This window comes from Mustela nivalis (genome assembly GCF_964662115.1).
Source record: "Mustela nivalis genome assembly, chromosome: 11".
Classification (NCBI taxonomy): domain Eukaryota; kingdom Metazoa; phylum Chordata; class Mammalia; order Carnivora; family Mustelidae; genus Mustela; species Mustela nivalis.
The window spans coordinates 1,586,442-1,596,984 of NC_139030.1; the positions used below are offsets into that span (position 1 = coordinate 1,586,442).

At 56.5% G+C, this 10,543-nt stretch overlaps 1 protein-coding gene across 1 annotated transcript in view; it reads right to left on the reverse strand.

The window, feature by feature from the left end:
- Positions 1–10,254, reverse strand: part of HS6ST1 (heparan sulfate 6-O-sulfotransferase 1) — a 43,731-nt gene extending 33,477 nt beyond the window's left edge. Inside the window, exon 1 of the mRNA XM_082690342.1 lies at positions 9,506–10,254. Within this exon, the coding sequence (XP_082546468.1) occupies positions 9,506–10,032 (527 nt within the window). The 5' untranslated portion in view covers positions 10,033–10,254. The remainder of the gene's footprint in view (positions 1–9,505) is intronic.
- Between the last annotated feature and the right edge of the window lie 289 nt (positions 10,255–10,543).

Sequence of the window (10,543 nt, forward strand, 5' to 3'; positions counted from 1 at the left end):
CTGCCCTGGGTGCTGCTGAGGGCTTCCAAGGAAGGCCCTCAGGGTATCCCTACTGTAGGAAGGATGGCTGGTTAGTCAGCCATCTGTCCATCTTCTCAGTATTCCAGGCCTCTGGCTGAGCTCCAATGATAGGGGGTCCCAAAGGGGTTCCAAGGTCAGCAGGTACACTCCCCTCCATTCCCTGCACGTGTACTCGGTGCCATGGGCTGGAGGGCAGAGGCCTGGCTGGCCTGCCTGGCCCACACCAGCACAGTCATCAGTAAACCAAATGCTCACAGTGACTTGCAGTATGGAAGTGGGGAGCACAGAACCCAAAAAACTTCATACTAAGAGACCACTCAGGACAGAAAACAGCCCAGAGACACAAACAGGTAAGTGGCGGCAACCTTGTAATAGGATGCTTGTCTCACCAGCCACAGGGACAGGCGCTAAGACCACGGCGGTCCATCTCACAGCTGCTGGCCTGGCAAAGATGACAATGTCTTTCGTCAGGCCACATGGTGGGGGCACATCAGGCACAGTGTGGGGGATAGACTTCAGGCATGGCGTCATGGACCATCTGCCCTCCAGCCCACTCACTCCTAGGGACATGAGAGGAGGGGTGGCCAGGCCTGGCTACTGCCACCTGGTTTGTGAAACACTCCTCCTGTCTGCTCTTGGAACAAAGCACGGGAAAAAAAGAGATGCGTCTAGACAAACTTGATGTTAAATCCAGCAGTCGATGAATTAAATATGCATGTCACGGAGCAACATGGATAAATCTCAACAACAAGGCTGAGTGAAGAAAGCAAGTTGCACAAGGTCAAGTACAGTCTGATGCAGGTTCTGAAAGGTGCGTAAACAGTGCTAGGTGCTGTTTAAGGGATACATGTCTGCAGGAAAAATATACAAAAGGGTGCTGACAACCACGAAACACAGACAGTGGCGAGGGGGGCAAAGGGGCAGAGGGGAGCCACAGTAGGCTGCCTTGGTGTCCCTGTTTTAAACCCTCAGCCTGCAGTGAGGACAGAGGAACTGGCGCCCCAGGTCACGGCCACCACCAAGTGAAGACATGAGCCTGCCACATCACACCCATCAGCGCCCATTGGAAGGAGAGTACAGCCCGATGGCTTGCTTGATATCCAGGGAGGAAGCACAGCAAAGCCCTTGATGGGAAGGAACAGGGTGGGTCCCCAGTGCCATAGCCCGGGGTGAACAGGAAACCCCCATGGTTGAAGCACGGCATGTCTCACATCTCAGGTTGTCATGTTGGAAAGCCAGTGATGCTTGGTGGATGTCCCACATGATGGGACCCTAGCTAGCTACCTAGACTTCGAGTGCTGTAAAGAAAGCCTCCTGCTGGCCCTCAAGCTGACCACCACAGGTTCCAAATGCCTACCTGGTCCTGAAGGTCCCTTCCCTGTCCTCCAAGAGAGGATGCACTATGGCCTCTTGTAAAACAGTCTCCAGCACCAGGCACATTCCAACTACTCCCCTGAGACAGGCACTGTCAGTATGCCCATTTTACAGATGGGAAAACTGAGGTCACAGAGCTTGAGAGTGGTAGAACTAGGATTTGACCCAGCTGGTCTGGCTCCAAGCCTGGGGCCCCCACCTTTGCTCTGCTGTCCACCCTGCCCACCTGCTCTTCCTGCTCTCCCACTGGCTTTGAGCTGTTTCCTCCCGCTGGCTTCTTTGCTGCCAGGCTGCCCATGGATGGCCTTTGTCCTTCCAAGCTTCGGTGGGCAGTGAGAAGCTTATGGATCTGGCTACCTGCTGGGGTCTGGTTTGTCTGACGCCTCCTGCTACGCCCAGGCAGGCAAGGGCAACAAGGCTCAGAGAGTTCCAGGCATACCTGGGTCCAGGCTGGGGCGACTCAAGGGCTCAGACGTTCAGGTGTCCACCCTGGTGCATCGCAGTAGTCTCCAGAGACCCAGGGTTCCTTGCTCCTGCCTGGCCACTGACCTCCTTCAACTCCACAGCTTTATAAACAATTAACTGCAGGGTTTTAATCTCTCTAGTTACCATCTTTCTAGACAATTATTGATTTGCTGTGACCCCTCCTCTACCCCCCATGTGGGCCTTTTAAACGTTCCTCGTGTAAACACACGGAGGCAGCTGTGCTGCTCACATGCGGCCCTCGGAGCTGGGCCAGATGCACAGCTGTTTGGGGCCGCCTCTCACTGAAGCCTCCGCCCTGCCACCACAGCAAGCCTCACGCTGGGCTGTGGCAAGCCACTGACAGCCGCCTTCACTCGAGGGCCTGGGCCCCACTCCTGGCCATGACTTGGATCGCAGAATTCTAGAGGGTTAGAGAGGGGCTCCTTTAAGACCCAAACATAATCTGGGGCTGGAAGGACTATGCAGTCACGGAGGTGATGAACAACAAATCATTGGTTCCTCTGGAGAACCAAATGACAAACTCCATATCCCCATTTTTGAGATGGGGAAACAGGCTGCCTAGGGGGCTCCCCTTTCCTCCTCTAGTTCCTTGTGGAGGCCCCGAGTTGCTGCCTGGACCCTGTGGAAGGAACCCAAAGTGAGTCCCACCTGTCTCCATCCTCACTGGGGCCTCAGAGCCCCGTCTACACACAGAGGACTCATGAGCTTCTGTGGAACTTGGGATGTCAGTCCCCACAGGCAGCCCTGGTGAAAAGAGGCCCCAGGATGGTTGGCTAAGTGAATGAAGGACCAGCAGCTGCGGCAGGGGTGGGGCATGAGAGTGGTCCATGCGCTCTGGAGGAAGCCTCCAGAGAGGTGGAAGCAGACAGCACTGCAGGGAAGGGCTGCTGGCTGGCCTGTGGGGCTGTGCTGCCCAAGCAGAGCTCCTAGCTCCCAGAGCTGGCCAGAGCCTGCTCAGAGGCTGCGGGTGGCTGTGGGAGAGAAGGGCTGCCCCAGCTGGTTTCTGCTCCCCCATCAAGGAAAACAGGCCCCAGGCCCAGGCTGGGGCAGCACGTGTGTGGTCTTCAGTGGCTGGACAGCCTATGCCCACCATCCTCCCAGCCGATCCTGATGTCCTCTAACAGGTGTCCATGGCGGGCAGCCTGGGATCAACATGCTAACTATCTGGTGTGTGGCTATGTACACGCCACACTTCCAGAATAACCAGCCCTGAAAGCTAGGAACTTGGGACACAGCCACTCAGGAGCCTCGTGGGGAAAACAGAAATTGGACTACAGGTCCCACAGCCCGAAAGTGATGGGCCTACATTCAGGGGCGGCCTGGACACCAGCACCTGGGCCTCTGTCTGAATCCTTGTAGCTGGGATAGCATCTTACCCCAGGGGCCCTGGTAACCCGAACAGAGAGCAAAAACTCAACAGGAAGAAAAAGAGCCAGTGGAGTTCTGGAAGAGGCAAGAACAAGAGTCTGGAGAGACAGAAACCTACCTGCAAACTCCTCATCTGTGAGTGCTGGCAAGTAAGGCCGACGTATAGGCCTCAAGGAAAAGGAGAGCAGGGTTGCCAAGTAAGAAGGGTCCACATGGTTATAAATAATTGCTGAGAAGTACTTAGAAACCATCTTCTCAGGAGAGAGCCTGAGCACCCTGCCCATTTTTCAAAACCCCCACAGACCAGCTGAATTGTGTGCTGGCGGGAATCACACAACCCCTCCACCAGGGCCAGGTGGTAGGCTGGTGGCTGCAGGCCCTCAGGACCCCTGGGGACAAGCGGATCATATGGGAGGGCATCAGGGGACACTGGCCAGGCTGTGAGGGAGGCCCCTATGCACTGCCACAGACGGCTGCCAGCAGCACCACCGTGCTACCCTGCCAGAGCCAAGGGGATGGTGCCTGATTCTTGTCTCACTGCTACTCAGGCGAAGGCTGCCAGATGTTTTCCAGTAAAGCGGCGACACAGGTCTGCGTGTGAAATTGCCCGTGTCTGCCCAGAGTCTTGGAAGCTGCATGTGCTGAACCTGGCTGGTCTGCCTGAACGGTTGGCTATTGTTCTCAGCCACAGATAGTCTTCCTGGCTGGGTATGGGGGGCCTGGTGCAGCAGAGGGCTGGTGGGGCAAACAGGCTTTGGGAGAGACATCTCAATGTCAGTTCCTAGCTCTCCAGGCTGAGGGACTCTGCAAGTTACCCACATTTTCGGGGCCTAGACTTCCCTAGGTGGGAAATTGGGACAATCATCATATGCTCCATTGTTGGGGAGATGACCCATCCCAAGTACCCACTGAGTGCTTGGGGGACAAGAGCCAGCCTCCTTTCTGTACCCTGGCCTCCCCAAATTTGGGTCCCCATAGCCCAGTACCCCTCTCCTTCAGCCCCAAATGGCACAGCTGCACCTGGCTCTGCACAGGGCCAAAAAGCAGATGAGCAGGTATGTGGGGTGATTGGGCATGGCTCCTTCCAAATCCCCGAGGTTTAGACTACCTCTAAGGGTCCATGCACCAAGCAGGGCTACTGGATAAAAACCACAGAGAGACACATTTTGCTGATTTAAGAAAGTAAGTTCTTTTCAAACCCACAACACTGTTCAATACCAAACGGGCACCCAAATGTGGCAACATGGTAAGGTGCAGACTTTCCCAAAAGCAACTTCACACTCAACACTGACAATATTTGAACCTTCAGACCTTTCAACTCAGAAATCCCTCTCCTATGAGCTTACAAAGGAAATCAGAGCTACGGAAAACATTTACACACGAGGACACTCACTCCAGCATTACTTACAGGAGCCAGAAATGGGAAATCTGCACGTTCAACAACACAGCAGAACTAACAAGGCACCCAGAGGGGGGGGTCGTCTGCAGCTACTAAAATATTAAGTTTTTAATAAGAAAAAAACAAGATTTATGGGGTATTTACATTACGGTTTCAATTATAGTAAAAAAAAAAAAACTATCTGTGAGGAATACAGTTTTCTTTTTTCTTTTATGTTTTCCTCCCAATTATCACATAATTACAACAACAACAACAACAACAACAACAGAATGAGATGTGAAAGAAAAAGACTCAGAGTCCCTTAAGGATGACAAAGCCAGGCCTCCGCTAACTGCCTGCCACTCCCCAAGTATACAGCAGCTGAATCTCTCATTCTGCCAACTGGGAAAGAAAGAAGAAGACGAGGGGCCTCACAGAACCCAGGGGTAGGAGCTGGGCTCCCTCGGAAAGGCTCTCTGACCCGGGAGCAGACAGTCTGCAGATCAGAGCTAGCCCACTACAGCACAGTGGTCCAGCCCACTCTGCATGGCTCCAGGTTTTATAAGTGAGGGGCCTAGAAGGACAGGAAGCTCTGGTCTTGCAAGTCCTCAGTGAGTTACACAGATAACCTCACAAGCCAGAGCACCATTTAACATAATCGTCAGTAAGCTATTTGAAAGTTTGCCTTCTCATGCATTTGCCTAAAAAGAAGATGTGTTTTGTTTTGGCTATGAATGAAAATCTAATTCTGAACACTTTGACCTCACATTCCCCTCATCTCCAAGCAAGGCTTCCCTGGATGGTTCAGGCCATGGTGACACCCAGCCAGGTCCCTTAAGTGGCTGGGCCCCATTCATGGGTTCCAATCATGTGCTCTAGGTAACATCTGCCCCAGTGTAGGCAAATGCAGGCCTTATCCCTTGATCACATATGAGAGAGTAACTGTGAAGGCAAGTTTGAAATTGTTGAGTGCCACAGAAAGAACTGTTAGAAAAATGCCTGAATCTTAAGTCTGCTCAACCAGGCTGAGCCCACTAAGGGGCCCCTTAGCCCCTCTGGGACCAGCACTACACTCAAAGGCTGACTCTAATTCTCATTCACTAGAGGACTCATGGAGGGGCACAGCTCCTGGAGAGGGTGTGGGGCCAGGAAAAGAACATTCTAGTTGGTGCCAACATGTGGGCAGTACCCACTCTGCATCCGGCTAGTGCCAGATGCTGTGGACATGCCAGGATGGCCAAGGGCATCTAAGGCAACAGGATGCTGCCAGGGAAGTCTTCCTGGAAGAAGGGGAAGCAGAGGCTGAAGGGTGGAGAGAAGCCAGCAGAGGAGTGTGGGGAGAGGACAGCATGCTGGGGCAGAAGGTAGCAAAGGCTGAGCTGAGAGCACTGGCAGATTTCTGGAACACAGAGGAACTCAGCATTGTGGAGGATACATGACCAGAAATGAGGCTGGGAACTAAGAGGGCACAAGCCATTGATTCTAGAGCTCCCACACAGCAGTATCACAGATGCTGGGAACCCACCAGGAGCTCCTGGGGGGCCCTGCTGTAGAGAGGGTCTGGCTAAGCCTAATACCCCATGGAAGTGACCTGGAAGCCATACTGGGGACCCAAATGCTCCTGGTGGCTCCAGATGAAGCCTACACAATTTCAGGAATATCCAGGGCCACCCAGGCTAGACCTCAACCATGTCTCCTCTTCTGTCCCCTTTAGGCAGATGAGGAGAGGAAGGAGAGATTCTGGCCGTTAGAACCATTATGACTCTACCAAATGACACAGAGCATGGGGTGCAGAGACACTAACTGAAGTGATCCTTGACAACAGCTGGGCAGCCACTTGCCAGCTGCCTCTGGGCAGCCTCACTACTGCAAAGTCAGTCCTTCTTGGAGGCCTTTCAAGTACACTGGCTGATGTGAGCAGGTGTGGCAGCCCCCTCAGTGGACATAGGCCATATAACAGGGACCTACTGATGCGTTGCTCACTCACCTTTTTCTCTCTTTCAACTTAGAAGTACTAAACACTGCTAGAAGTTGCAAACTGTATTCCAGGAAGGTACATCTCCCCACCTTGAAGTTCGTCACCACAACACCTGCCCAGCTAGAACCCCCAAGGCTGATGCTGTGTGATGGGGAGGTTCTGAAGCCATGGAAAGCCCCACTCCATTAAGTCATAGGGCCTGCCTCTCCTAGGCCCCCCTAGTACCACAGACATTAGCACCAGGAGTTGGGAGAGGCTTTGTGCAGTTTCTAGAAGCACTCCTCATGGCAGGGGAGCATTCGTTCACGCCCTGCAACATGCCTGGCCCTGAGGACCAAGGAGGAAGGAAAGGTCCTCACCCTAAGCCCAGATCCCCAGGGAGCCAGGCCCATCCTCTCCTCAGTTACCCAGCCAAGTGGTGACTCCAGCACTCACAGGGCCACGAGAGAGAACAAGCCATAGTCTTCTGGGAGGAGGGCAAGGGTGACATCTGGGGCTCCTGACACCAGGCATCCCGTGGAATCTCGGCACTGACAATACTTGTCCAGAGCGGTGCGGGGTCCCTGGGGCAGGTGGGAGAACTGTATCCCTATCTTCAAAAGCACCCTGGTCCAGTCCCAGACTATAGGAACACTCAGCAGGTGAACCTTAGTCAGATTAGCTTATAAACACACAAAGCCTAGATGACCCTGCCTGTCAGGGAAGCTCATCAAAAAAGCAATCTACCTAGCCTCTGGAACAGAAATGAAGGGAGTGGGGGAGAACAGCACAGATGAAGTTCTGTCACCTGCTTCATGGCACAGGAGAGGGAGGGCCTTTTGAGGACCCTGGAAACCCTGCCTCCACCTGGCCTGCATGCTGCTGAGCTCAGCAACGTCCAGGCAGGGGGGCTGGCAGCCCACCATAGCAAGAGGCATCCGGCTGACTAGGCAGGCATTTTCTATTCTTGCTACACACGCCCACCCTGAAGAGTGGGTGCTGGGCCTCCCTCGTGCGACACACGGGGGCCCTGTCTGCTGCACTTGGTCTCCTGACTCTTCTCTGAAAGGGTGGCTGGGCTCTTGCTCTGGTGGACAAACTCCAGAAAAGGAAGGTCAGGGGCCCTTCATTCTGGTGACACAAAGGGAAACAGCCTCAGGAGATAGACCGCAGAAAGAGTGTCCTGGTCTTGGCAGCCCCCTGAACAAGTTTCACACACTGTTACCTCTGGGATTCTCCCAGGCTAATTCCCTCTGGCAAACAAAATGGCACTTACTCTCATCCCCACTCTTGTAGGCAGGGAGGTGCCCCCCTGGGCCCATTTGGGTTGGTCAGTGCCCACTTCTGGGGGACTACAGTCTTGGTGGGCCAGCAGCTGCAAACCCCAGACCCTGGCTCAGTACAGCACAGAGTGGCTGACCACGGGGGCAAAGGGGTGGGAGGTGGGCACTACATCAGGAAAATGCATTCATGCAGAGTAGACCAAATGCTGAACAGGAAGCAAGACTTTAAAGGTTTTGGAATGGTAGATGTTACCAGTGGAGAATTAAGAGACCTGTAACACCCACCTCACAGGCTCGCAGCTGCCTCTGGGGGCAGGGGGTGGGGCAGCCAAGAGAAAGTAAGATGTCCTCTGACCCTAGCTCCAGCGCCCTAATTTCCTGGCAGTTTGGGCAGACCACAGGAGGACTGAAGAACTGAGCAGGACAGCAATGCCATGGACCACACTTAACTGTGGACTGGCCAGATCCTCAACCTTTATCCCCCAAACACACCAGAGACCCTGCCCCATCTTGACCCAGAAGAGTGCCAACAAACACACCTACTCGGTTCACAGAAGCTCCCCCACCCCCAGCCTGTAAGTGCAGTCCTAAGACAAGTAGATAAACAAAAGACAGGCAAGAAGACCTCATTTCTGGCCCTTCCCAGCCCAGATATCATGGGGAGAAGGCCCCAAAGCACCAATATGAACAGGAATAAAGAGTCCAATTTTAAACTCTAGAAACCCAGCCTGCCCTCTGGTTGTGGTTACAAAGGTTGTGGTTACAAAGTGCTTCCCAGGAGAGCTGTCCCCGACACAGGTCAGCCTGGAACTCCAACCTCCACAGAAATGGGGGGCAACCAAGGAAAGTGACTGAATAGGTACCTCTGACCAACTCAGCTCCCCCAATCTAGCAGTCGGTCTGCTTTTGCTTCTCTTTCAGAGAGAGCTTGCAACCGGTTCTGGCCCAACTGGTGAGGGCAGGCAGCACTGCCTCCTCCCTACCCCCAGCCCCAAGTCACACTCAGGCCTTTGTTCTACCTGCACACGCAGGCAGACTGAGCCCACCCCTTTCCCTGTCAGCTCTTCTCCAGCCCTCTCCAGGCAGGATGGGGGTGGGGGGGTTGCTCACAGGTGCAGGGGGAGAGGCTCTTCACTTCGCTCACTTCCGCTCCGGGTGCGTAAGCGACTAAGGTAAGTTAACATTCCAGGTGGGCTACACAGGCAAAAGAACCCACTTTCCCGCCAGACGACACCAGGCCAGCCGGACCCACAGCTGGGGCGGGCCAGATTTTACACTGGCCCATGGGACAAGGCAAGTGACAGCCCCAGGATAATGGGCTGTAACCCGAGGGAAGCTCAGGCACTACAAAACCTGGGCGGCGAGGGTGGTGGAGGACAGAAGTTGAAAGGCGAGGAGGTGGAAAGGGTGAAAATAGAGGGCAGGGTGACAACGGGCCGCAGCAGATTAACTGAAAGCTCCGGGCGCCCAGCAGGTCGGCAGGGGGTCCAGAGAGGCTGCGGCGAGTGGGGGCCCCAAGAGAAAAGGAGTTGAGGGCAGGGAGGGCAAGGAAGGTAGAGCGGGCCCAGGGCAGCCCAGCGGGGGCACGGTTCCGGGGCAGCCGGCGCCAGCTGGGACCCCGTCGCTCCGGGCGCTCACCTGGGCGTGCGCAACGCGGCGGGGTCGCGACGGTCCAGCACGCCTGGCACGCAGTTGGTGAGCTCGGTCCAGTCGGCGTGCAGCCCGCAGCTCCAACCCGTAGAGAAGCGGGAGAAGAGCCAGGTCTCGCGGCGGTTGGGTCGGTAGCAGGTGCACTTCTTCTGGCCGGGCCGGCAGTCGCAGGGCACCTCGAGGCGCACGTTCTGCACGAGGTGGCGGCCGAAGGTGGTGCCACCGGTCTTCTGGATGTGCAGGAAGACAATCACATCGTCGCCCTTCATGTCGAACCGCAGCGAGCGCTCCAGCTCGCGCACCGGGAAGTAGTACTTCTTTTCGTAGTGAGGGTCGGGTGTGGGGAAGAGGTCCAGGTCGTCAGGCGGCGCGCGGCCGCCGGGCGCGCCCAGGCTCAACCCTGGGCCCGCGTACTGGTACAGGATGAGCATGAAGCACGCTGAGCCCGCCACCACCAGCACGAACTTGCTGGCGCGCTCAACCATGGTCCTGCCGCCGGCGCGCCGCCGCCGCATGTGTCACCATCGCCGGCGGCGCGGGGCGCGGGGCCTGGGAGGGCGGGGGGCACGGGCGCAGCTGCCTTCGCCGTCGCCGCCCGCGCTCCGGCCCGGTTACTCGGCGCCCAGGCCGTCCGCAACGGCACGGGCCCCGGCCCTGCGCGGCGCCATGGCTGCTCTCCGCCCAGCCCCGGCTCCGGCTTCCCGGGCCTGACCTCGGGCTCGGTTCCTGCTCCGCTCCAACCCCGGCCCCGGCCCCGGCCCCGGCCCCGGCCCGCGCCCCCTGGGACCCGGTGCCGGCCACTCTGCTCCGCGCAGCGCCGAGAACGCTCTGCGCCGCCCCGCGCGCCGCCGCGTCTCCGCAGTCCGCCGCCGCCCCGCCCCGGCCCGCCCCCGGCCCGCCTCCGCGGCGCCTCTTGCCGTTGTCGCCCGCTCCGATCCTCGGCTCCGCCCCCTGGAGCTCGCGGGGCCTCCGCGGGTTCTGGGATCCGGGTCTGTGGCGGTGGCTGGAATGCTCCGAGGAGGGCGG